The sequence below is a fragment of the Pezoporus flaviventris genome, unplaced genomic scaffold (assembly GCF_033815535.1).
Source record: "Pezoporus flaviventris isolate CSIRO_AGI_PZ_B2104156 unplaced genomic scaffold, CSIRO_AGI_Pfla_v1 ptg000002l, whole genome shotgun sequence".
NCBI classification, from domain to species: domain Eukaryota; kingdom Metazoa; phylum Chordata; class Aves; order Psittaciformes; family Psittacidae; genus Pezoporus; species Pezoporus flaviventris.
Window position 1 is genome coordinate 16,125,833 of NW_026892550.1, and position 27,815 is coordinate 16,153,647.

Sequence of the window (27,815 nt, forward strand, 5' to 3'; positions counted from 1 at the left end):
GGAGGCTGGACTGTATCTGGAATGCAAGAGAGGTTAAGGGGCTGGCTTCCAGATGGTAGGAAAGCCCCAGCGTTAGCAGTTCAGCTCCATTTCTTCTGGGTTAGGGTGTGAAAAAACAAGTCTCAGTAATTCCTGTCTCTGAGCATTGCTGCCAAGAGGGAGCAGTGGCAGCAGCTCAGGAGTGAATAGGAATTAGAGGGGAGGAGTGGGACTCTTACAGCTGTTTCTTACACATATGCCTTCAGCTTCACCTTTCAAAAAGACCTTACTCTGTCTTCCCCTTGAAATTTGCAGAGCAGTGACCATCCCCACATTGCTCTTTGGGATGCTTTTCTCTTTATCTCTTGCTGTGACTTTCAAGGAGCAATGGAAACTTTCTGAGGATGAAGGTGATAACAGGTGGAAAAGCATGTTCACCCAGCAAGGGCAAAGAACCAGGAGAGGGCAGGTGGGAGAGATGGTGTTGATTTGAAGCTGTGATGGAGTTTCAGTGAACCACACCACAAGGCCTGCTGACTCATAAAAAGGTGGAATACCTAAAAGGAAAGCAATGATCCCTGAGCAACTGCATCCCATTATGGTATGTCAGACATGTCTTTGATTGCACAAGCTTACAATTAGTTACAGAGATTTATGCTATTTCTGAAGAAAGAAGAGGAAGCAAAAAGAATTATTCCCTGTGCTAGTGACTAGCAGGATCAACGGATAACGCTTAAGGGTTGCTTTAAATAACATGTATTCACTGTTGATGTTTATTTTTGCAATTTCAGAGTAAATGCCAGTGATTCAGTAAAATTTAACAAATCTTAAGAGATCCCACTGCAAAGATCTGAAAATCTAGGAACTGATTTTAGGGCTTGGCTCCTAACCAACTCTGCGTGTAAGAAACCCACTGGAGCGTCTTAAGTATCTTTTGAAATTTATTTTGAAAGTTAAGATCTCTTGGATTTGCGGCGAGAAACAACCGAGTTTAACACGAACCGAAAATCGCAGTAATAGCTGCATTACATACCTGCTAACACTAGATGGGGTGCAAGGAAAGAGTGAAGGGGAAAGCCAGGGAACGGCAACCCTTGGAGGTCCGATCTACCTCAGACACAGAAACAATTTAACTAAGCTTAGCAGAGCTTCATCCACGTTTTCAAAGCCAAAACCAATCGTAAATAGACAAGGACCCACTCACCCACCTTGTCCAACCCTCTGGAAGTGTGGATCTTCACCGCATGGGTATTTTAACACTCACAGCACACCACTATTAGTCTCATTAACTACATTTTATTCATATATTGAAAGAGTGCATACACATGTCAGTAGCATTGACTGCATCAGCTCTTCTTTACTAAAAAAAGCACAATGTATATACAGCCTTAAAAAGCTCCCACTGTAGCTATCACATTGTATTAAATCTATGCTTATATAAACTACTGTTCTTTACATAGTTGCATGTATTTTAGAATACCTTAAAAATTACCAGGTGGCATGTTCTTTTATCCTTTCTCACTGTCCTTATGGTCTAACAGTTTCAATAAATTATGTATATGCATAGTTAATTTACTATTCAAACCAATTTCTATTATAGAATATAGGGCATGGAGACAAAACCATTGTTGCATTTGGAAAGGCAGTATTCTTGATGCTTAGTGATTTCTGTTGTTATGGTTGCATCCTGCACCTTTCCTTGAGAGCAGGAAGCACAGAACATGTTTTCTGAGCCCCTGCCTTTGTTTAATCCTGTGAAGCATACCATAACCTTTTCTACATCAGCTGGCGCTTTTTACCCTCCCTCTTGGCTGCTCTGACCTCCTGTACTAACTCAGCAGAACAGGAGGGACAGTGCCTGACTCCAAGTTCCTCCTGAAGCCAGGAGGGATGCTGAGCTGGCCCTTCTGGCCAACCAACTCAGCTACTCAGCAGAAGTGGCAGCCTCCCACAGAATTAATTTCCCTCACTTACTTTTTCTGGTCCCATGTGAATGAGCTGGACTCCTACGGATCACTCTATCCTCTTTATTAAGCCTGTCTCTGCAGAGACCATTTTAATTTAATTCAAGTCTATAGCCAAGTCTCAAAATCCCCTTGGCTCTTGAAACAGTACAATCTCCTGGTATTGGTATTTGATACACAAGCCTTTTTCCACCATCCTCTTGCTTCCCTTCAAGTAAAAATGGCCAGGATCCAGTTTCTCTAAACTAGCTTTTTAGCTCTGCCTGATGCCCCTTGCTGAGGGAATGCTACCCACAGCGAGCCGTAAAAGAAAGTGCTGGCATGCTGAGAAATGCTCCTCCTCATCAGAACATCTGACTCTTACTCAAACATGCATGCTCAACAGAAAAGCAGTAACAAATTCTTCCGCGACACAGGTTGAAGAAACACCGCTTGCCAGGCATACCCACTTCAAAAAGTAAACTGGGAACAGGGTAAGAAATCTCATTCACTGGCAAACATATGAATCATCCCTGTTTTGTCGGATTTGTTAGCTTAATCCTAGGAGAGGTATTGCTAAAACCTACTGCAGAGGCTTAGTTTGCATTTACTGGTCTGACTGAACCACCAGGGCTGAAACCACATTGGGATTCGGAGGCCAGTGCTCAGTACTTCAGATGGCTGGATAGGCTAAATTGCCAACGTAATAAAAAATAAAACCAGGATGAGCATCTCTATAGGGAAAACCCAAAGATGTCATTTAAAAACAGAATAAAATGAGTTGGGTCTGACAGACAAGTAATAATTTTATTTCATAGGAATGAGGCAAAAGTTGGGGAAGGCATGTTGGACATTGGACATCCTATAAGAACATCTCTATTTGTAATAATAAGCCATGTTTCACATGTCCAAGGAGAAAAAGTAAACCTCACTCAGCACAGAGATAGCCGTGAGTATGAAGGAATAAAGGACAGTTTCTTTTGCTCTGCCTGCTTTATGCAAAGCCTCCCTATTTATCCAAGGCAGCAATTCAGCAGCAAGACATAGTAAAACAACCTAGTATGCTAAGTGGTATGAAAACTCAAAGAAACACACTGTGTAAGTGAACAAACAAGGGCTCTGATACACAGTTTTGCTGGGTAAGAATGGTAGAGAGCCCTTCAAGGAAAACAGTCACTTGCTGTTATCCTGACAGAGGATGTGCCAAGACGGCCCTGTTTAGGATGACTGAATGCCTTAGTCTGTATCCACCCAAAACACCAATAGGGCACAGTGTGTTTAAATTCTCCAGTTTAACTTTCAGTGGGTTGGCAACCTGGAAAAAGCCTGGAGTCACCAAGAGGAAAGTCTTTCTTGGAGGCAAGGATAGCTCTAGCCTGAAACAGTTCCTGCTGCCTTGGTTTCAAAAGACTCAGCAATACTGAAGTCATATCTAGACCTCAGCCAGGAGGATTCCCCCAATACAGCTTGTGATAACCCAAACCTCAATATATTGCTTGTGAGTTGTTCTGGGGGAGCACTGGAGAGTAAATCATCTCACTGCATGCAGACGAGCTACAGCATGGAGTGCATGAATGTAGATGCACGCTTCAGGCTAAGCTTCAGCTGCGCTTTCTAGACTGAGAAATCACAACATACTTGTTAAAACACCCCAGAATCTAGAGGGATCATCAGAAAAAGCATGAATTAGGGCAAAATGACATAGATTTCTGGAATACCCATTAAAACAGAAAGTGGATGGAATTTGTAGTTCATTCATTCATGGCACCATGCAGACCTGTTGTTTTCTATGTTAAGACTTTACAGTCCAGAAGTGACAAACTGTTCCTTTCCTAGCTACCCAGTTACTGTGGGCTGAGCTACTTATTATACATTTGTTGCTGAAATAGTGAATAATGGAAGAAAAATGGCAATAGATTTTGACTTGCCTTTAACCTTCAATGATTTAAAATGACGCCTTAGACTTACTATAACCACAAAAACAGATTTTGAAGATAGGCTTCAAGAAACCAAAATAAAGTCTGCTCTGGAACGTTACTGTTTGATTCTGCAATTCATCAGCAATCATGAAGAACTGGCTCTAGTCTTAAAATCATTACTAACATGCTTGTTTAAGAGTCAAGATAATTTCTATGCTTTGTATGGGTCAGTCTTCATTTTCCTTATGAGATGTTCAGTTCAACGTAGTTTTCTGGGTAAGATGGAGACCATCGTCTTAGATGTCAACATTAATCCTGATGCACTGCACTCTCCTCTGAATGACTGCAGATTGCAAAATGTCTTTGAAAAAGGATAAAACGAACATGTCATGCAGTAACCAAGTAAATGCAATCCCTGATTAATACGCAAGTTTGAAAAGTTCAGAAAATGTCATCACACTCCATAGGTGCACCCTGGTTTTGGAAATGTCTCTGTTGTTTTGTCTGTGTATAAATGTCATTGCACATGAAATTCACTCCAGCAGCTTTTCATAAACTCAAGTCAATGATGATGTGTTCAAATATTTGAGTGTTTCCTTTAAAACTAGAGGCAAAGAAAAAATCTCTTCGATCCGTTGACACAGCTGTGAAAGACCGTGGTGCTTGCACATAGATTTCCTTAAATAATCTGAAAATCTTCTTTTCACCATCCCACTGGTAAATCTGGGAGAAGGTATAGTCACTTCCCAAAGCTAGGTAGTAATTGTTCTTGAAGGAGAAAGGCTGCAGCGTCATGGCTCCTCGGGATGGAAGAGCCTGTATCTCCACAAACTGCTTGCTATTCCATTTCATAACTCTGGAGTCACCAATGAATCTCGTGAGTGTGATGTACAGATTATCCTGCATCCTGAAACTCTTCACAGCCAAGACATCTTCCATGTTGGGGATTTCACTGTGTGGAACAAACTTTTTGGAAGCTTTGTTCCACTGGAGTATAATGGGAACCTGAGAACGGCTAGAGAGGATTAGATGTGATTTCCCATCTATATCGAGAAACTCAGCATCAGTGTCCCTGAACCACTCGTGAAGGGACTGGTATGAGTAAAATCCTTTGTTATTCCACTTGTACACTGTTGACAAACCCGCTTTAGAGCTATCTGCTATGACAAAAAACATTTCACTATCTATCTCAAAAAGCTCTATATCATTGGGCTTGGAAATGCGAGATACTTCAATATCCTGGAATTTGACAAACTTTGTCCAGCTTTCATCATACTTGTAAATGTGTGAGCCACCAAAGAGCTGTGCCACCACCACAAACACTTGGTCACCAACAAGAATGGCTTTACATCCCACTATGGACTGACCTATTGCCCAAAGAAAAAAGAAAGCACATACATTAGCACAGTACAAAGCACCCTTTAAACCACAGAGAGATTACCACATCACCCCTCTGCCTTTTTATATCTGCACCATCTGATAATTTTCTCTTCTGCTACATGCCACCAGAGCTTCTTTTCATGCTTTTTTTCTCCCTAGGAACTGGAAAGGTGACTTCAAATATTGAAAATTTCACAGCCCTCAAGGTGTGCAAGTATTATGTACCCTAAAATGCTTATTTTTACCCAGAATACCCTTTATTTCTCTGTTCAAACACATGCACCCTAATATTCAAAACAATTACTAAGCCTGAATTTTGTTATTCCAAAATAACAAGAGTTATCTCATGACTCAGCAGGAATCTGAAATTCTCTTATTCTTGGAATGTCTATCTTTCCAGCTTAACCAGAAGAATGAAATATAGTCTAATTTTCTTGCTCTAAGAGGGCCAAAGTCAGCTTTTTTCTACTGCAAATAGAAATATTGATGCATCTCATGGATATATCACCTGACAGCGGGATGAAAAAGATAAATCTGACTCTGTTGTTTCTATTAACTATTCCTGAGGTTATGTTAAACTAGAAATATTTAGGAATATTGTGATTGCCAGATTAGATCAGATCAGGTTATGGTCTATCTTGAGAATGTCAAGTCACTGTACAACAACCACACCAAAAAAGTAACAAACACAGCCAGCCTGGGATGATCTACCACCTGCCCAGTGTAGGAGAAGTGGGATCCATCTCAAATACTGTAAGGTATCTGCAGCATAGACTTGAATGGCTGAGCTGATCATCAAGGCTCTTTCTGGTCTAACTTAATCAAAAAGCACTCTAGAGGATATTTCACCTGGCCTGTATATGTCCCCTTTTGCAGAGGACAGCAACACCTATAATCTGCATGTTGACTATGAAGGCAACCTTGACAACTAGCTGAACTCTATAAGCCCATGTCGTAAAAGGCTAAATTCAGATATCCGAATGCCAAGCATATATTTACAGAACATATCTGGCTCTTGAGCTCTACAAAACACTCTTTAGGCCCTGCAAGAGGCTCTTTACATGTTCATGTTCCCTGGCAAAAGTCTCACTTGCATTTCATAGTCCAGAGCTCAAGCTCAGACCTTCTAGGAACAGAATGGGTGTTCAAGAAACAAGTCTGGGCATTCACACTGGGTGTGGAGCTAGGACACAGGTACCCAGCAGAAGTGTCTCCTAATCCCATTATTCACAGAAAGGTGACTGGGAGACAACTTGGAAATGACCAAAATCTATTTCATTTCCAGAGCTTTCCTAGAGCTCTGTTAGCTCTCTCTGGGCCATCAACTTCTCAGCTTTCATTCACTGGTACATATTTCCTCCTAATCTACCAAACATAATGAAACATAAAAAAGGCAAAATTTTAATTTCCAATATTTCCTGAAGGAGGGGTAGCATCTTGTAAACTTTCACTAGTGACACACAGCTGACCTGAGGAGGTAGGTGCTTGCTGCCTTTGTAGACCAGATGGGGATGCAGCTCACTCTTTGTTTCCCAAAATGCAAGGTAAAAAATAATTACACATAACAAGGAACATGTGGGAAGGAGAGTTCACAGGGAAATTTAGCTCCTGAGTCTCCAGAACCAATAGCCTGAAGTAGCTGGGAAATCGGGCAGTGTGTAACAGCTCTAAAGACTCTGTTCCTGCTGTCATGGTGTGACTGAGCATCATGAGTATTGGTTAGGGACAGAACGGTTGTTAGCATTAGAAAATCACCCAGCATCCACATGCACTTTTTGTTTGAAGAGTAATCTGGCCACGATGCTAATTCAGCATGTTTGTAAATGGAAAGTAAACATGAAAGCTTTACAGCACATCTCTCTAGGTAAAAACACAGTTTAAGTATTTCTGCGTCATCTTCAGCTGTAAAACATGCTTTCCTGGCCAGCCCATCCTAAAAGCATCCTTCAGAGCTATTTCCTTCTACATGCAGTAGACTATTTTTATATTCTACTTTGTAGGCACTTTAGCAAGAGCAAGGGCTCCCTCAGCTTGCACTGTAACCCGCAGTGTGATTCAGGCAGTGAGTGCTAAGCTGGGCCACAGTGTGACATTCACAGCAAGTGTTTGTGCCTTCAGAACCATTTACAAGATCAGACAAAAAATGCCTAGTTTGTGTGCCACAGCGAAGTTAAGCGTGCATGTATTAACAAGATGCACTACTCCATGAGGTCACTGATGTCCAAACATTACATGCTTTGATCTGCCAAATTCAACACAGATTCGGAACAAAAACCATCAACTGGTCCCATGTATGAATCTTGTCCTTGTGAAATGCCAACAGTTCATTAACAATGGGAATCCAGATGTTCATATACCTGTGATGTTGTCATAACTCCTGAAATTCATTTCAATGTGATCCCACTCCAGCACCATGCAGTTCTCCATGCTGGGCTGTGCAATGGCTACGAACACATCATTCTTTGAGTTGAATGTATCCACTGAAACTGACTGGTAGGGCAAAATCTGGTGAACAACAAAATCTAGAAACATACATTTTCAAAAGTTAGAATACATCTTTACTGGAAACACAAAGTGGTCACTGATTATAACGATTTACACTGAAAAATCAGCAAAACAGTCTGGATTTTGTGTAACACTAGCATGGAAGTTCCAGTGCTCACATGAGGCATGCAGCAACAGGGGAAAGTGTCTCCTGCTTTAGGTATCATAAACTGTCCTCTCTGAAAATACAGTTGCAAAGGAGATCAAATAGGTAAATAGTGGCAGAAATCAGATTTTCCATCTAAGCTGGCTGGTATTAATGAAATTAGGGTATTGAGAGAGAAGTCTCTTTCCCCACAGCTGGAAGGTGCTTTCCCGTCAAGTGAAATCACCTTGCTAGAATCACTGTCAAGCTAAGAGACAGCAACTTCCAGCTGAAGTCCAATAACTTCTTAAGTCATGTAAATTTAATCACTAGGAATTTGTGTTATGTTAAACCAGGCAGAAAGTGAAATGGTATCTGAAGTTTGCCTGGGGATAACCCCATTATGGCTAAACCATAGACAAAATAGAGTAATCAAAAACTCAGTTAACATAACGTTTTATGGGGCATTTTAAAGTAGTTTAGGCATAAAATACAACTAACCTGCAAATTACTACCCAGTAGCAGACTTACTCTAGACACTAAGACTGAGGAGTTGGAGTAACTTGTAAAGACTAAGAGTGTAACTCAAGATTTTTTTCTGAAAATTTAAGTGCATTTGTAGATTTAACTATAAACTTCACCCAGGGCTAAGTCAGCAGTCAGCACAGAGCCAGTCTGGGGCAAAGTGAGGAGACTTGGGTCTGATCTTTGGCCTGACAGCTGGGGAAGGTCATTATTATCAGAAAAAGAAAGCGGTATAACAGAGTTGACAAAGAAAAGCCAGCACTTGGGTCTAGCACATGGCAGAAGTGATGTATGGATACAGATATGTAGAAAAGGAAATGCATCTTCCACTACGATGGCGTTTCTCTGCAGAGCGACACACCGCTGTTTCAAGCTCCGTTTGTTACATGTTTTCACCATGCAGTCCTATGCTGGAAGGGCCTGAGCATCCAGCGATTTTGGTGAAATGGTAATTAAGTCCTCACTCGAGTCCCTCATTTTGTTGCATTATGAAATAATTGCTTTTGAATGAAGAACCCTCTGTCTCTGCATGCTTGAAAGCCTTGCCCTTGAGGAGTTACACTTCTGGAGAATAAAGACAGATGACTGCCATTAAACAAACAGAGCAGATTCTACAGCTGCGAAAGAAATGACAGACTCCATTCTTCGAGGGACTATCATAAATAGAGTTTGGGCTTGATTCATAAATGCTGGTAGGAAAACAAGAAAGTTGTCTTCATACTCACTGGGAAAAATAAAAGAACTGGAGAAAGCTGACACTGAAGTATGCAGAAAGTAAAAGTAACTGATAAATCAAGGAAGGCAGCTAAGGATGGAACAATAGCAGATACAGTCACTCAGAATCAAAATATTTTTTAAATCTTGAAAAAAAAAACCAAGCCAAAACAAAACAAAACAAAACAAAAACCCAAACCCCTAATCCTGAAAAAGACATCTCTTGAAACCTGAACAGTTGTGAAACACTCTGAGGGACCCTGTGAATGAAAACAAACCAGTCTGTGTGTTGATACCCACTGCTCATTTAGAAATGATTCAGTGTTAACATAGCTATTTTTACTTGCACCTGTCATTTGGCTCTTTATATCACTGGATGAGTAAAAATGGCTAACAAAATCAGTCATAATCAGTAAAAAGCAATAAATGTTGGTTTTGGCACCAGCTGGAAATACGAGACTCTAATGTACAAGGTTACACAGTAAAGAGATGCTGCCACATCAGGATTGCCAGCAATTCACATCTTGGAGGCTTGACTTAGTTTTACAGGCAGGTCCACATACCTTGCTTTAATTCTAGAAAGAGCTTGTACAGTAAATATGGTGTGTGTGCATGGAGGGGGTGTCCCAACATTGCTCTCTTTGAAGCTAGATCAGCCTGCACAGGAGAGGGAAGAGGATGCAGCCTTCGCTTCCCCTGTGCTGCTGGCTGCCCAGTCTGCTGCCCTCTCTTTCTAACCCTGATGCATGATTTTACTCCCCCTGTCATGGTTTTAACACTGCTTTCTGCTGGCTGGGAGCTGGGGTGGTGTGTCCCCCCATCCTCCAGCCACCAACTCTGTGTCTGCTCCTGCTGCTGAACTGGCATTAGCCATCATGGATGAGAGACCCAGCTCTCTTGTTGCTGGACTGATTTCCCTTCCACCGCTCTGTCTGATCCCAGCACACAGGAGTGCTGATGCTGGCAGAGCAGAGGTGGGGTGCCCAGAGAATGCTGGAGGATGCTAAAGAGAAAGGGGAGCAATGATCTGTTTGGGCAGCAGCTCCTAAACTGCACCCTGTGACTTGGTCCCCCTCTCCTCACATCCTTTGTTCCCCACAGCAGAGACTTCTACCAGGACCTGGGTGTGCTGTCAGGGAGCATTAGCCATCCATTCCCATCTCCCACCACAGCAGCACAGGTGATCTCACACACAGGAGTGAGTACAGAGCAGGTAACTCTTAATTTGCAAACTACCTTCCTCCCAGCCTGTGGGGAAAGAGAGAAGACAATCCCAGCTGGCTAAAGAAAGGGGAAACCAAGCTTTCAGAGCTCAGTGAGATGATCTCTGCCTGTAGGCCTGGGCAAAGCAGGTCCCAGGCATGCACACAACCTGTTCTCAGTGACTGTGGGAGCGTGAGGCCCACTTCCCAGCCTCCTGAACATAAGTTACATGTCCCCCACTGTGCTTATAGCCACAGCACAGCCCCCTTGCACACTGCTATGGGACAACAACAAGAAACGAAATGAAACAGCTTGACCTGCTTCCGTGATGTAAGCCATGAGACATGGGAAAGAGGGATGCTATCACAAAAAGAATTACAAGGGCAGATCACCAACACTGTGAATTGCTTTCTCTGTGAAGAAGCAATAGGAGCATTTTGTTCTTTGTCTTGTTTTGATTTGTTTTTTTAATTGGCAGCCCCTCTTTCCATTTCTCCTCCTGTTACCACTGTACCAGTTCAGTGGATGCAATGAACCAATGAAGCCAATGAGATGCATGTTTTACCAAGCAGATGGCTTTGTTACCATATCCTACAACCAGTCATGCTCCACACAGGGTACCAGAGACCAGAAATAATGGAAAGTCTCATCACATCTGGCAAAGGAGGGAAATACAATACTGAAGACTAACATGAATGAAAGAGGTTTGCAGAGCACTGCTCATCATCGACTGGGAAAGGAGACTACACACAGAATATGGTACAAGCCTGAGCCTGTGACTAATCAGTCCACAAGGAATGAATACAGACATATTTATGATCCCTTTGGATCTGGGGAAAGCAAAGGCAGAGAAGGAAAAAGCAGCTATGGCCTGATACCGCAGACCACCAAGGACACCAGAGGGTTATAGCCTGAGCAAGGTAACTTCCAGTTCAGTGCAGGGGACATGATGGTGGCTTAAACATGACACATTCCTGAAGATCTGCATTTCTGCTCTACTGACCTGTTTTGTCTTTTACAGGTAATTCCTGCATGTACCTCTTGGCACTTTGTAAGGATGCCAGAGATCCATGTCTTCCACACTCTTCACCTTCGCTCTGCATTGGAGCTCTGCGAAGCCTACTGCTGCCTGCCCCCAGGCCAGAGGGGTTTGGCACACAGCCTTCGCAGAGAATGACTGGTCTGAAAATGCCCTCTGCTATCTGAAGTGTATTACAGCTACATGCTGTGCTGCAAGAGCATTCCTCTGATGGCATCTGAACAAATACTCAGCTGGGCAATCCTTGCACCACGTTAACGTCTTAGCTCCCCAGCAAACTACAGCATGTGAAATTACATTCATGCTTCAAGTAATTTCACCTACAGCAGACCAAGGAACTAACATTAAGGGTGAATTTTGCCTGTTGCAACCTCATAGTTAGGGTCCTAGGTACAAAGAGATGACAGAGGGCAGGTAGGTCAGTACAGGTGTGAGGACTAGGTAGATAAGGCTTGCTCATCCGCACCATTAGTGCTGTGCAATTGCTTAAACCAGACTGCAGTGAAATAAAGCGGTGCTTACTTTGTACTTTGGCATCTCAGTGACTTGGCAGACACAGGAACGTACCTTAGGTACCATTCGAAGCTACACTGCTCTCCTGGTTTTGACATCCTTTATGTAGCAGATTACCGTGCTTTACACCTGCTACTATTCTGATGTATTGCTGAATTTTGAGTTAATTCTCTTTTCCCTTACATATTGCCCTTGGATTACCATTCCCTGTCATGAAACTTCGTTTTACATTACTAGTAATCAACTTTCCTATTGTCTTTTAATAGCGATGACTTGATGACATGAGAACTTGAATGCCTCTGGTATTACTGTACAGAAAAAAGGCAGAGTGCTGACATCATATACATGAAAGATGAAAAACAATACTCACAGCTGATATACTCAGTTATATGATGTGACTACATTTAAAGATAGGTAACTGTGGCTGTTCAGTTGTAAAACATGAGCATAACCACATGCAAGTTTCTCTTCACTTCCTTTAGCATGCTTTACATTACCTAAAATAAAAATCAAGATCCTAAACAAGACAGTAGTGAGAATATTATTGGACATTTCCCACAACTTAATGGAGTTCCATGAAGAACAGCTGGCAGTATTGCCACCACTTTTGATGCTATTAAATCGTGGCCTATTGAATAAAGATAACAGATATAGCCACATTATTTAAACCTCTTTTCATTGCTTTCTGTGAAATACAGAGATTTTGGGAAGCTCATATGCCATAACTATATGGCCTTATTCCAGATAACAGAAAGCATTCTGTGATGAAAAGACGCAAAGGGAGTCATAATCAAGTCTTGGAATACGAATAGTCAGAGCTCTTCTTCCATTATCATTTAATCCAAATAAAAGCTCAGTACTTACTTTGACTTCAAAATGTAATTTTCCCATTTTATGCTTGTTCTTGTACTTGGTAGTGCTTTGTATGTAACCCTTTCCTCCCCCCAGGTCATGCTCACAGAAGCAAAAAGGTATAGTCTAAACTTCTGATATTTAACCATTTGTAGTGTGCTTAGAAATATACATTCTGAATACCTGTAGTGGTGCATTCATAATCAAAACTTGTCACATCATTTAACTTCTTATCCTGATATTCTGCTGGACCAATACACAGGACATCAGAAACAGTGGAATTTGTCATCTTTAACCACAAAAACAACCACTTGGCTTTGCAGTCACACTCAAATTTATTTCCCCTTAAATCTCTAAAAAAACACACAGAAATAAACATATTTGAAAAGGTTGATAGCAATACGAATACTACAGAACTGTTATCACCTTGACATGCTGAATTTAAAAATACCTGAGCAGCCTTGAATTGTTTCTGAACTGAGAACAGGAAAGTTGCTTCAGTTTTATTTGGACTCTCTTACTATGAACTCTCCTTCACTAAGTGTTGTCCTTGGAAAGACTGTTTCTATCTAGGAAATATGCTCACATATAATCATAGTAATGTGTGATTCCTGTGTAAAGTCACTCACATTTATAAATTTTCATAGGATTAGGACTGTAATGTAATAAATCCTGACAGCCTGGTTGTCTGCTGCAAGCCTCCTTCCCTCCATCTACTGCTGACACTGATAAATCCCATTCCTTCACTAAACTACTCCAGTACTGCTGGTTGACAGAGTGGCCTTGCTGGCACCATTTCTGTGTTACATTAAAATACAGATGTAAGGCTTGTATTTTCTGAGTCGCTGCTGATGTCTGGTCAATTTAACCTTCCCCTACTAATGTATGTGCAATTTCAGCACTGTACTTGTTCTTCGATCTCCTGGCAATTTTTGTTGTTTACAATTATACTTTGCTGTCTGGGAGGGCTAGGCCAAAAATAGGGGAAGCTGACTATCAGCTCAATTATACAAGACAACACTGATAGTAAGTCAACAATGTGGCACAACTACATAAAAATAAGAAAAAAGGTGGCTTTTTTAAATTAATGTCTTTCACTAATATAATCTCAGGGGATGCATGCACAATAACAGGGAAAAATGTTCAGAGAAATTGTAGTTTTAAAGTTTGTTGTGTCCCTTTCCCTAAAAAACAATTTATATGAAACATCAAAAAGAAGTACAGTAATGCAAGCTATGTACCTCAGCATGAGAAACTAGAGTGATTTGAGAAACAGCAGTTATTTTAGAGGAGTCTAGCAAGTAAATAATTTTAAAATTAGGAAAGCTAGCACAATAAAAGGCACACTTCTTTTGTGTGCAGATATCAGGTACAGCACCACATAAACCCAGAATGTAAAACTCAAGAGTAACAGCATGACAGATTTAGGCAGACGGTAGAAAGATTCTCATTACTTACAGTTCAATTAAAGAATCTAAATCACTGAAGACATCCCTCGGCAGAGCTTTGAGATGGTTATTGGCCAAAGAACTAGGAAAGAAAGTCAGAGCTTAGTACCACTGCTTTCTGTTGTCTGGCTGATTCATTAAGTCTGAGCTCACCTACAGTTGTTAGAACTGTCCAGCCACTGACATTGTTAATAGTTATAAGGAACAGGCACGTATTAATTATTCTTACTCAAGAATGAAGATTGCTTGATCATGTAAAAGTAAAATACGCAGAACTTTTTTATTGCTCAGGTGCAAATGCAACACACAGACCAATCACTGAGCATGCTGAAGAACCAGGACCGATAATCACTAATACACAGTGCGAAGGTGGTAACGGTTCAGCATCCGCGGACAGCAGCTGCATCTCAGCACAAGCTGTGAGTGTGCACAGGCAGCCCAACAGGCCACAGGGCTGCCCCAGCAGGAGTTCTTTTAAGGCCAGTTTTTAACTTGAGGGAGGCATGCTGCTGACAGCAGGAGGAAGCTGATGCATGGAGGGGAAGAGAGGTTTTCTCTGTAGCAGAAAAAACAGTGGTTCCCCCTAAAGAGTTTTGTTCAAGCAGAAATTACTCTATCTAGTGTGAATAACTTACAGGTGAGTCAGGTCTCGAAGGCCACGAAAAGCGTTTCTTGAAATGGTTTCAATTTTATTTCCTTCAATGAATCTAGGAAAACAAACCAAAAAAAAGTCTTTTAAAAGACTTTATTATTAGCATCACCAGTGCTTTAAGATATGGCCTCCAAATTCAGCAGTGGCAGCCCCTTCAGACTTAAAGGTGGGGAAGTCTCTGTGGAGCTCGTTTTCCCTTTACCACTTCCTTCGGTGGACTGCAAGGAACGACGAAAGTACCAGGCAGCAAAAGGGACAGCAGCATGTGACACAAACATCCAGCAGAAGAGGAACAAAACAGACATAGCAAAAAACATTACTCCTCTGTTAGTTAATCCTCTCAGGGTGTGTTGTGTGAGGCAAAAGACCTGTGTAGGAGAGGTTTCTGAGGTGGCCTTTGAAAGCTGAGGTCCTACATTCCTCTCACAAATCACCTGCACTGTAACACCACATGGCAGCACAGAAGTGCCAGGGCTGCCTGGGCTGAAGACAGACACTCTGATGGGCAGCTCCTGTGGCTGCACGCACTGTCCCACCTCGGCACCCACAGAGCCGTGACATGAACCGTACACATACAAAGCCTGGGTAAATGGCAAGACCAGTGTCTTGTTCCTGCTGCAGCTCCCTCCAGCCAGGACACCACCTCTGCAGGGTGATCACCTGCACACAAGCCACGGCCCCGTGCACTGGGGGAATAATCACAGGCACGTATCGATTCCAGGAGCATGCTGCTCCTCCTGACTGCATGTCAGCATTTAAGGACAGCGTTGATATTTGAGCATTTTGACCCCTGAGCACTTGAGGACTGTCCTGGGTTCAGCAGTAGCAGTCACATACTGCTGAACCCAGGACAAGGACACATCCCTAAATACATCATCAGCCCTGCAAAGCAATTGCAGCCAGGTGGCCATCAAGATATTGCATGGTACAGCAGTACCTGGATGAAGATAACTGCATGCTGACTTTATAAAAGGTTTCACGAGATATAAATGTCTCACTTCTTCTATACATCCTTGTTTGCCTTCCAGAGAAATAGAGGAAAAATGCTATGAGCCAAGGTCTCTTCAAAAGAAAGTCAAGGTGGTGAGGCACTGGAATAGGTTGCCCAGGGAGGTTGTGAATGCTCCATCCCTGGAAGTCTTCAAGACCAGGCTGGACGAAGCCTTGGGTGATACGGTGTAGCGTGAGGTGTCCCTGCCCATGGCAAGGGGGTTGGAACTTGATGATCTTAAGGCCCTTTCCAACCCTAATTATTCTATGATTCTATGTGGGAGATGCCATGTGCTCTTGGTTCTGCTGTTTAGATGTAGCCAAAATCCTTCATGAAGTGACTGGGACCCTGACTGCATGCAAAAGGTGCAGATAAGAAAGTGTTATATGTACACAGGTGTCAGAAGAGGTTCAACTGTTCCAAGGCTGCCTGGGGACATGAATTCAAATCACAAAGCAGAGAGCCAAACTGCCTCCTGATACTCTCATCAGCACCTGGCATCCCTGCACAGTGCCAACTCACCAGTCTGTGCAAATAAACACGGCTTCACTGCACACACTGCAGCAAGATCATGCAAATTTAGGCTGGGACTCTGTAATTTGATGGATTCCTGAGTCACCAAACCTGGCCTCAAAGGGATGCTACCCTGGGAATGCCACTCTGTTCACCAGCAAAACTACCATCTTTATTATACCTGTCTTATCCAGACTGTACATGGAGCCAGGTAGTTTAAAGGTGCACTGAATGCCATTGTCAGTGCTGCAAGCTCTGACATATACATATAGATAATATGTATATTATCTATATACATATATATATATATATAAGTATCTGCTGCAGGCACTCCCCAGCAGCTCTTTGTTTGGAGACTTAGCTTTGTACATAAAGAAACTTGTTATTCTTGTTTGTCAGAGAGGTTTTCTTATTCTCTGTAAGGTCTGATCACCGGTAACTGAGAGACACGAGTTACAGAAGCTGTAATGCTGTTACTGGCTCCATGGCCACAAAAGCCCAGAGAAAGGCCACTCACACCCGATTCCCAAAAGGTGGAGGTGTGATTTGCTGGGAATAGGAAGCACTCTGTGGACTTGGCAGGGAGGGTGACCACAGCCATTAACTGAGGCCACTTGTTCAGCTGCTGCTAAAGGAAACTCAAACTGTATGGCTTTAGCAGTCTTCATGCTGTTCCCTGGCTTGCAGATGACAACCAGGGAAAGAGATTGCCCCTTTGACCAACTGAGGAGGGGCAGGACTTTCTTCTTTCAGACTGGGGTCTCTCTGCACTCACCAATGCAACCAGGACAGCCAAGTATGCTGCTGGGACAAGCTCATCAGCACTTGAAAGCAAGTAATTCATGAAATGACACTAAAATGGTTTTCTTCCTTTTTACAAACATATTGAAAATTACTTTTTTCCCTGTAGACACACGGAAAAGAGAATGATTAGGGAGTTCACTGTTTCTGAAAAATCCTCTAAAATAACCGAATCATGGATTTTAGAGTATACCATTTACCATTATCCTCTATTTCTTGGTCTGCAAATTCCAGTGTTGGCTGCTTCACATGTATCAGACTAGTAAACTTGAATACATCCCACTTTAACACCTATTTGTCTGTACTCAATTTTATGAGCATTGGTCTTCCTCTGGAAAAATACAGAAATGTTTTCCACAGCTACCTTTCAGCATGAAAAGGTGGGTGGAAAGAGGAATTTCTTTCAGATCATATTCCAAGTTTCAAACATACCAGCTCGTGTCCGGTAACACAGAGAAATGGCAGTCCTTTGGAGTATGAAGTGAGGACAACCTGGTACCAGGGATAATACTTTTTTAAAAATTAAAAAGGGTGACCTAAAAAAAAAAAATAAAAATTGGGAAATGAGGATACTGTAAAAATCAAGTAAGTGAACAAAGTACAGGAGAGTTAAATGAATATAAATAATAAATAATTGCAACAATGTATATTATATGAAATATATATTTATATATTCATATATTTATAATTATTTATAACATAAAGATAAATGCCACGGGCATTAAATGGGATAGCAGAAAAAAGGTGAAGTTGGAAAAGAAAGTTGGGAGAATGAGCCAGGCAATCAGGGCTGCTCTGGGCAGTACACAGATACCCTGCGACTCCTCTTCAGGCTGCCAGCAAGCCAGGAGAGGCTTTCCCACCTCTTTCCTAAGGTTCAAAGCCCCTCAACAGCCATGGCACTGTTCTGGAAAGCTAAGCCAATGCCTTTCAGTGTACTGTGATTGCCACCTTGCATTCGCGGCTTACTTTAAAAATCCACTTGCAACCTCTGAGAAAGGGTGAGCCACTGTAAAGAACACTTGCACGGAGCAGAACATAAATCCTTCATCCCCCCTGCTCCTGGGAATCACACTAAAGAATAAGGCTCCACAGCAGGAATCTTGGCAACTTATCAAAACATCTTGATTTATAAAGGACAGGGGAAGACATAAAATACCAGACTCACAGGTATTCTAGATGGAAGAGACCAGCAAAGGCGTCATCTCGTATAACAGTGAAGGAATTGGAGTTTAGCAAGCTGAAAATGGAGAGCAGGCGTTAGGAAAGCACATTAAAACTTGACACGCTGGATTATGCCTGTTGTGTTTATTGCCCATGACCAAACTAATCTTACTGACTCAAGCCCATATTGCCCCACCAGTGTAGCAGATATAAACCTCTGTGGAATGGCCTATTAAAAGGAAAAAACAAACCAAAGGCATAATGTGATGCTAGTTAATGTCCACTGCTCCCCAGGAAAAATGCTCACTGTGCCATCCACACGGTTAAATGCAACCTGACCCTCAACAATCTGATCCCCTGAAAAGGACAGGAAATAGCAAAACTTCTTATTTGGTCTAAAAATCAAACACTACTCAAAAGAAGTCATTTTTGGAAAATCTATGAATTTTCCAAGTGAATATGTCTACATTAATCACTTTATTAGAGAAACTTATTAATCCCCTTTTTGTCTGGTTTTAGGCATTTTACTAAAATTAATTTAGAAGACTAATGAACATGAAATGCAAACTTTCCCTGTGATCCTTGGTTATTATGCTAATGCTAGACAAATACTTGCTAAATTATCCTAAAGAAATCTGACAAAGATGCAGGCTGCCATTAAAAATAAATCCTTACGTTACTCTTTTACCATGGCTACTGCCACAGAGGACACAGGAAGTACCCAAGTGATCAATTATGCATGTATCTCATCTCTTGTGCCATTTAATCATTCTTTTTTCTCATGCTTGAAGGAAAGTCACAAATTGCACCAACAAAATCTGTCAGGGCTCAAGGTGGTGGTGCCAAACCCTTCTGGCTCCCATGCCTGATCTACCCCATAAAGTGACAATGGCAACTTCTGATTTTCTCAACCTCTGCCCCACCACCCCACACAGCCCAATGTCTCCTCCTGAGTATCTGCTACAGCTAAGGAATAGGAATAACCTTCATGTGCTCTTCCTCCCTCTTCCCAGTACCGCTACCTAAAACAAGCCAGATTCTCCTCATCTTGAGTTTTCCACCCATGGTTTCTCTCAGCCCACCTTGGGTTCACCCCTTCCCAGCTGGCATAGGTCAGCTGGTTGCCCCCATTCCCCAGTGGGCAAAGTCCCTCTACCCTCTTCCTGGGGCTCTGTGCTGGGCCCCAAGGCCCACAGGCATTTGGGTTTGGGACTGGTGTCATGCTAAAGAAGGTGCAAGCCTGCATTCCTTGCTCCACCCACTTCTCCCCAGTTTTCTCGATAGGATGCTGCTCCTCCAGATAGTGAGACAGGCCTTTGAGTCAAACGAGGAGGGGTGCCCAAAGACAGACCGTAACACTAGCAGAGGCCTTCAGGGACTACCTCTTGCTCAGACCAATTTTAACACCTAGCCCTGTGGTGAGAGCTTAGCCTGGGTGCCTCGCATCTTTCTGCTTCAATTTTCTTTGCAGTGTGCCTTAGGGAGGAAGCCGGTCCTTGATGTGGGAGGTATAGAGGGTCTGCCTGGTATCGGGCATCACAGGCAGGCTGAACCAGTCTACGCAGGGCACAGATGAAGCAACTATCAGAGAAACAGGCACCCAGGCTCCCAAGGGGATTGTACCGCACTCTGTGTCTCTGTGCCTTTCCACTACTGCCTTCCAGGACAGCTAAATTAAGGCAAGTTTGGGTAAGCTGCCCGAGCTGCAGGCACACACCTAACTGCAACGGGCATGACCATGCGAGGTGCCCAAGGTCAGGAAGGAGGGAGCGCTGCAGAGTGCCAGAGCTGGACTGCTGGCCCCCGGGACAGAGGCCCACCAGGTCAGAAGGCATCCATTGGAGGGGCAAGCCTCCAAGTTGGACACCGAAGCTCAGAGTCATGCTGCAGACACCACCAGCACTTCATGCATGGAGGCTTTGCACAAAGGCTTGCTTTCCTCCAAGGAGTGTCCCAGCAGCCTCTGCTTACCCCCGTAGCTCCTGCAACGTCCCAGAGCCAATGTGAGACTCCTGGGCACAAAGTGAGCCAGTGAGGCACCACATGAAAACTCAGCACTATAAACTTATTAAAGCTGGTGGCGTGGGAGGGTTTATATAACAGGGAACTCAGGGTATCATAAAACATTTTGTCCTCCTTCAGCAACTAAGCACACATTTTATGAAGTGGTTTATGAACGGAAAATGCATCCCTCTGTTATGAAGCAGCAGCTACATCACGGGATGCTGCACAAGCTGGGAACGTCCCTGTTTCCCCCCCGTTCCTACAAGGGCACCCGTAACTCAGTTTAGGAGGCGCAGACAAAGTGCTAGCTGGCCGCTGCCCTTTCCAGTGCCATACTTACAGCAGCTGCAGGGAGGGCAGGTGGGAAAACATCCTGTCCTTGACTTCGGCGAACGTCCCGTTTACCAGGCTCCTGTCAGGAGAGAAACCACCCATGAAGCGGGACCGCCCCGCATCCAACACCGCCTCACCTCTCTCCCCGCTCCTTGCCCCGCACTCACAAGGACCCCAGGCCGGCGGGCAGCCCGCGGGGGGCCCCCGCTGCCCCGACGCACAGCGCCGACTCTCGCCAGCAGCTGCAGGGCGGCCCGCAGCGCGGCGGCCTGCGCGGAGCCCCGGGCAGGGGCAGCGGCAGCAGCAGCATCGCGCAGAGCGGCAGCAGCCGCAGCGACACCGCCATGCCCGCACCACCGGCACCGCCACCGCCTCCCGCGCCCTGACATCAGCGCGGCACCGCCCCGGGGCGGGCGGGGAAAGGGGGGTCCCGGGCCGGGCCGGGCGGTGCGAGGGGCGGTGCGAGGCGGGGGATCGCGTCGCCCGCTGCCTCCAGGCGAGGTGGATGCGTGCTGCTGCCCCGCCGGGAGGCAGAGGACGTCGCTGTCCCCCAGCCCTTGCTGCTGGTTGCGCGCTCAAGGCCAGGTTGGAGGGTGTAGTGAGGTGAGGGTCAGTCTCTTCCCCCAAGTAACAAGCAATAGGACAAGAGGTAACGGCCTCAAGCTGCGCCAGGGGAGGTTTAGATTGGGTATTAGGAAAAAAATCTTCACCAAAAGGGTGCTCAGGCATTGGAACAGGCTGCCCAGGGCACTGGTGGAATCACTGTCCCTGGAAGTGTTCAGAAACTGTGTGGATGAGGCCCTCAATGATACGGCTTAGTCGTGGACTTGGCAGTCCTGAGGTAATGGACTTTGTGATTTTAAAGGCCTTTTCCAACCTGGTTGATTGCATGATTCTAACTGTAGCAAGACCAACTCCAGGGATGTCTAGTCAAGAAAGAAGCAGATGGATGATAACACTGTAGAATTATAGCTGCTTTGCAGTAGTAATTTGTGTGTTAAGTAGTGAGTGATCAAATCATGATGTATCTGAATGCTTGAAAGGTATCAGAGCTGTGTGTTCTGAAACCACATTCTGGTGCCCCAATTTGACTGGGATGCCTCATGTACATGAATGAAATAATCACTCTTTTAACTCTGTCCTTAGTATCCGAGCCTCTTCCCTTGGTCCACATGGGCCAGTTGCAAGGATTTTGTGGCAATTTCTGCTGCTCAGCTTGTGTTTGCTGCTTCTCACCATTGACTGCATTGCTCCAGGACAGCCTCCCCCAGGTTGTTGAAAACAGCAGTGAGACTCCTTTTCTGTGTGCTGAGCTGACCCGGGTCTCATCACCTCCACCCATACATAATCCCTCCAGCAGGAAGAAAATCAGAATGTGTGAGCAACACCTGAGTTATCAGGACAATCCTTTTGTCATTTCATTAGGTGGAAACAAGACAGAGAAATTATTTGAGGTCAGTGTTATCCCCAGTTTTCTTTCCTTGGTTTTATCTTTTCAGTGATTTTAATGATTCATGTAGTACACCTCTTTGCAGGAGCTATTACAGCATCTTAATTCAACAACCACAATAGTCTTAGGGTGCTTATTTCCTTGGTAAGCAGACAGAAATTGTTGTGATTTGTGAGCCCTGTTGGGTTTTCCTGTGATTCCTTTCCAACTGAGTCATGGGTGCTTTATCCTGGGGTCACTGTTAAGCCCCCCAGAAATAAATACAAGAACACTACCAGAAATCAAAAGCTTTTGATGCTGTCTTTCATGGAATCCTGCTGGACAAAATGTCCTGCACACAGCTACAGAAGTCCATAATATGTTGAGTGAGTAATTGCCTCAAAGGGTTATAGTATATGGAGTTACATCAGTCTGGCAGCCAGTCACCAGTGGGGTTCCCCAGAGTTCAGTTTAGGGCCAATGCTCTTTAATGTTTTTATAAGTGACCTGGACATATGAGTCATATGTACCTTAAGTAAGTTTGCAGGTAATACTGGACTAGGAAGGACTGTGGAGTCCCTCGAGGATAGAGAGGCTTTACAGAGAGATCTGGATAGGCTAGAGTTGAGCAATTACCAACTGTATGTAAGTTAACAAGAGCAAGTGCTGGATTCTCCAACTGGGACAGGGTAATCCTGGTTACACATAGAAAATAAGGGATGAGAGGCTGGAGAGCAGCCCCTCAGAAAGAGATCTGGGGGTTTGGGTTGGTGGCAAGTTGAATAAGAGTCAGCAGTGTGCCCTGGCAGCCAAAAGGCTGAGGTTACTTGGTTTGTTCAGCTTGGAGAAGAGAAGGCCAAGGGGTTGCCTCATTGCAGTCTACAGCTTCCTCAAGAGGGTCAGTGGAGGGGGAGGTGCTGATCTCCACTCACTGGTGACCAGCGATAGGACAGGAGGAAATGGAATGAAGCTGTCAGGGGAAGTTCAGCCTGGCCATTGGAAAAGGTTCTTCACTGAGGGGATGGTCAGTCACTTGAACAGGCTCCTCAGGGCCTCCTCAGGGTCATTGCACCAGGACTGTCAGAGTTTCAGGTGCATCTGGACAATGATCATAGTCATGTAGTTTAGTTTTAGGTGGTCCTGCAAGGAGCAGAGAGTTGGACTCAGTGATCCTTGTGTGCCTTCCAACTTGAGATATTCTATGATTCTATGAAATAAAGGCACAACAGTAACTTCCCAAAGCAGCAGCAAAGTTGTGATGTTCCTTTGAACCAGACAAGACATTTCTCCATAAAGTACAGCTGCTGTGGCCATCAAGGGATGCCGCTTTGGGAAGCCTTTGATGTAGCCACCCTTTCCAAGAGGCACTCAACACACTGCCAGAAAACAGGGTTTCAGGGTTTGGCATCACTACAAGGTTTTAAACCAAAATATGGCAAATATGGCAAATGCTGTATTGGTGTGGAAAGCACCTTCTCTAAAAGATACACACCTATTTCACCCCAAAGAGTTTAGGACCCCAATTCCACCACTTTCACTCATGCTAAGCTGTTTCATGGCAACCTCTAAAAATCCCAGGACACTTCAAACAGGAAAGCTGCTGTCACTGCTCACAATTAATTTTGCATACAAGGTGTTTTCTGAATCAACTGATTTAAAAGCAATTTATTTGGCAATCATCTTCCCCTCACTGGGAAGAGGAAGGAGGATTTTGGATTTTCCTCTGCTCTTCCCACGTGGGGTGTTTTGTGCAGCTTCACTTGCAGCGGCCCTGCTTCACTCAGTGGGGGGCTGCCAGGCACAGACCCTTTCTGGGGGTCTTGGAGGTGCCAAGGAGCCTTCCTTGCAAGTCAGAGGAAAATAAGGTGGAAGAATTGCAGGTGCATCAGGGCTGGGATACTGTGCGGGAGGGAGCCAGTGTGGAGATTGAGGGCTTTGTTGGAGGCTGAGGACAGCCTGGAGTGCCAGCAGGACACAGCAGACGGCCCTGTCTTGATGAAATTAAAAATGAATGATTGCTTTGGAGCATTCACATGGCAGAAAACGGGGGAGGGGGGGGAGCTGGGTAGAAAGATAAATGTGCATATACATACACACATGTAAATTTCCTTAGAAGAACATTAAAAATCTGCTTGTCTTAAAAAGTGATGTCTATGGTATCCACACGATATGCATATGATTTATGCAATAGCCCTGCATAAAAACGAAATCCTCTTTCTTCTTTGAGAAGACAAAAATACATTGAAAGAAAGCCAAAGGAATGAGAAATAACACTGGAATGTGTGTTCTGTTTCTTTCCTTCACATTCTAGTTCATAGGCTGAGGTGATTTTTTATGTAGACTTGCAGGTGCATCCATTTAAGTCATGCTACAAATAAATGCAGTCAACTGTACATAAATGATTGTGCTATCAGACACCCATAGATAAAATGGCACTTCAAATGGGTAACACAAGCAAAGAAACATTCAGACAGCATGTCAATGGCACGATATAAAAACCTGAACAGATATGTGAGGTGGAAAGCACATGCCATGTCTTCAAACAGTCACTGTAACCAAGCATGCAGAGGAACATGCAGGTCCCGTGGGACACTGTTTGTGCCCCCAATCAGACATCTACAGTGGTGTACATGATCCCTTAAGTGAATCTTTAAGTTAAATGGAAAATATCCCAATTCCCTGGTAAGTATGGCTCAGACATTATGTTACCACTGTCACTTCTTCCAACACAATGACTCTTTCTCTTTTCCAGAATCTCAGATATTTATCTGGAATTGCAAAAAGAAATGGAATCAGACAAACATTTAGGACCACATAAATATAAAAATAAATACCCTGATGTGAAAGTTGTCAGCTCTGTTTCGTTTAAGATCAGGAAGGTATTCCCCACGTGTTCTCTTTTTTGCTTCTCAGTCCATTGCTCACAAGCTCCTGCTTTATTGAGTAAATATTAACATAAATGCTTTAACTGTTTTTTTCCTGTAGCTTGCCAGAAGTGGACAGGAGTGGACAGGAAGGTGCTGATCAGCTCACCCCATACGACGTGTGAAGTATAGAAGGGAAGAACACTTCAACCTTTTGTCTGAGAAAACTTAATTTCCAGGTTAATTTGCAAATAAAAATGATTTTTGTTGGATCACGATCAACCACCTGCCCAAAGGAAGAAATATGGAAAAAATTGTGAGTGAGAGGCAAGTCTGTCAGTGGAAGTGTTCCCACTATGAGGATTCTTAATTGCTTGTGACCCTGCTGTGGAAGAAGGTATGGGAAAATTAATTCTCTGAGCAATATTCATCTTGCTGAGTGTTTTCCTTTCTTTCTTCAGTCATGGTTGATGTGACCTTTTTGGACTCCAACCGCTAGAGGAGATATACTGCAACACGCAGAGTACATTATTGTTATCTTGAACATTCTGCAGCTTTCATACCAAATGTTTAGTCTGCTTGGTCAGGATTAAATGTCCTTTGCTTTTGACTTCTGAACATTTCTGATGCAGACTGCACACCTGGTACGTTGCTGCAGTTTCCCGTTAAAGAAGCACAAAAGCAGTTTTCTTTGCTGAAATGCTCTACAAGGTAGGCTTTTATGAAACCTATTTCAAAAAAAAAAACATATTGCCAGAAATCAAACAAAGTACAGCTTGCCAAATCCTTCTTTGGGAATGCTGGCAAGTCTTCTGCAGTGACACCCTGCTGTGTGCCGTGTGTGTGGTGGAGGTGGTTATTCACATGACACCAGAAAAAGAGGACTTAGTCACGTGTACTGTCCTTGTTTTCCAAAAGGCCCCTAAACATGAGTTCATGGTGGCTCCAAACCCCCAGATCTGGAAAGGACTCACTGTGGAAAGAGGAACAGGCAGAACAAGTTTGGGCGCCCCAGAGATTTTCACATGTAGTTTCACATAGGGTCCTACCCTGCAATAAATCTTCTTGAGAAAAGGTATTAGTAGCATATTAGCACCATGTATGTAATAAAAACTTAATAGACATAACAATCCACATGCCTTTCTCTTTCTTCACTTGTGAATGCCTAAGACACCAAAGGAGCTGCAAGTTATTAATTGAAGAACAAAATGAATGGAGTCTTAGTTAAGGCTAAGTCCATATCCCTCCACGCCTCCCCTCCCTGCAACATCCTCACTCACCTGGGATCTGCACTTCCCCACTACTCCAGTTTCAGCAACCTCCTGCAATGGTCACTCTCCTTGTGTGTTCCTCATCTCTTCTTCCCTCTGGCTGTCAGTGGGAACTCAGGGTCTCTGTGTCCTCCATCCTGCTCTCCAAACTGGTTCAAACTGAATGAGCTCAAAGTTATCAAAGGGTTCTGGCAAACAGGCACAAATGCAAACAGATGATAGTGCAATAACAGAACTCTCATTTCTTTAGGACACCAGGCAAAGAAAAACCCTATAGACAGCGTGACAATTCTACAAGAAAAAGATTTTCATGTTTGCAGGATGACTGCATTTCATTATGTGCGATTTGGTGTGCTACAGAACCTCCTAAAAATGAATAAGGAGTTTTAATTTTTCTCTTTCCACCTTAAACTTGGAAAAACTATTTCTAAATTAGACTTGTAAATGAAAGTAAAATTCATCCTTTATATTCTTAAAGACAGAATAGCTATAGTATTGGCTGCAGAAAAAGTGGTCCACTTGTGGGTGGTTTATGTCCTTTGAAACCAATTAAACAGAATTACTGCATTTTTTAACATATATGGCCAAAGTTCAGATAACCTGCAGTCCCTCAAAAGCATAGGCACTTGAAAATAAATCCTTAGATAACCCGTAATTTCAAGTAACCCACAAAAAGAAACAGGGAGGCTGCGGGAGAAGGAAATCAGACTCTGTGGGTATCATGGCAGGGGACTATTAAGATACCGAAAGCTAAATTTTGTCTTGTATATACCTATTTACTGACAAATTGTACAATCAGCTAATGAATTCTAATGCCGCTTGATCAACTGCAGTTCCCTGACCATTTCACCCCAATTCCACTTATTGATTTCCTGCTCACTGAACTACTTCAAACCTTGCCATTCAAGCCAGGATTGCTGGGTACAGCACCCTTATAGAACAAACCGTCGCTACATTATAGAAGAGCACCAATTCTCTGCAGTCCCAATTTCCCTGAAAATTATCCCAAATTGCCTTCTGCACATTTGAGATGAAGCTAATGTCCATCACACCACAGGCACTGCTCAGCTGTGAGGTTGCGAATGCCAGTTAGACTCAATCTGACACAGTTTTATTTATGCTAGAAAGTACTATGATATTTTCTGAATTTCAGGAATGCCAAACACCATTTCTTCAGTGAGGAAGGACAGGCAGAACAGTCCAAGATTACCCAAAGAGATGAGGAGCACCTTGGCTGTATTGGCAGCATAGCATTTGGCTAGATTTTTCTCATCTTCCTCTTAATTTCTGTGTGGGTTTGGTCCATTGTGCAGCCTGGGCATGCTAAATGCTGCTAGAAGTGTGAAGGTGCAGGGGCCCTTATCATGAAATATGCACTGAAATACATGTAGATGTTTCTGGTTCCCTGACAGCTCTTTCTTCATAAAGCAACTTGTGGAGGTGGGTTGCTCACTGCTGGATGCCGGCTCACCTGGCTAGCCCATGTGGACAGCATCAGGATAGAAGGAGGCTCCTCCATTGCTGTTCATACTCATTTCCATGCTAGAGTCCCTCCCTTCATTTTCTCTTATCCCAGTTCTATGAAAATCATGTGTGGTAATCACTGTGCACAGGGTGTAAGTAGTATTTTCACTATGTTCTGTGTTTAG

The 27,815-nt window shown here is 43.5% G+C and overlaps 1 protein-coding gene across 1 annotated transcript; it reads right to left on the bottom strand.

The window, feature by feature from the left end:
- Nucleotides 1-1,255: 1,255 nt before the first annotated feature.
- LGI2 (leucine rich repeat LGI family member 2) lies at nt 1,256-20,995 on the bottom strand. Its single transcript, XM_061470350.1, has 8 exons — nt 20,770-20,995; nt 20,610-20,681; nt 18,270-18,341; nt 14,780-14,851; nt 14,155-14,226; nt 12,880-13,049; nt 7,579-7,743; nt 1,256-5,208 (listed from the first exon to the last, which is right to left on the bottom strand). Exons 1-8 carry the CDS (start codon nt 20,946-20,948, stop codon nt 4,391-4,393), a joined length of 1,620 nt encoding a protein of 539 aa, XP_061326334.1. The 5' UTR covers nt 20,949-20,995; the 3' UTR covers nt 1,256-4,390.
- Nucleotides 20,996-27,815: the final 6,820 nt, after the last annotated feature.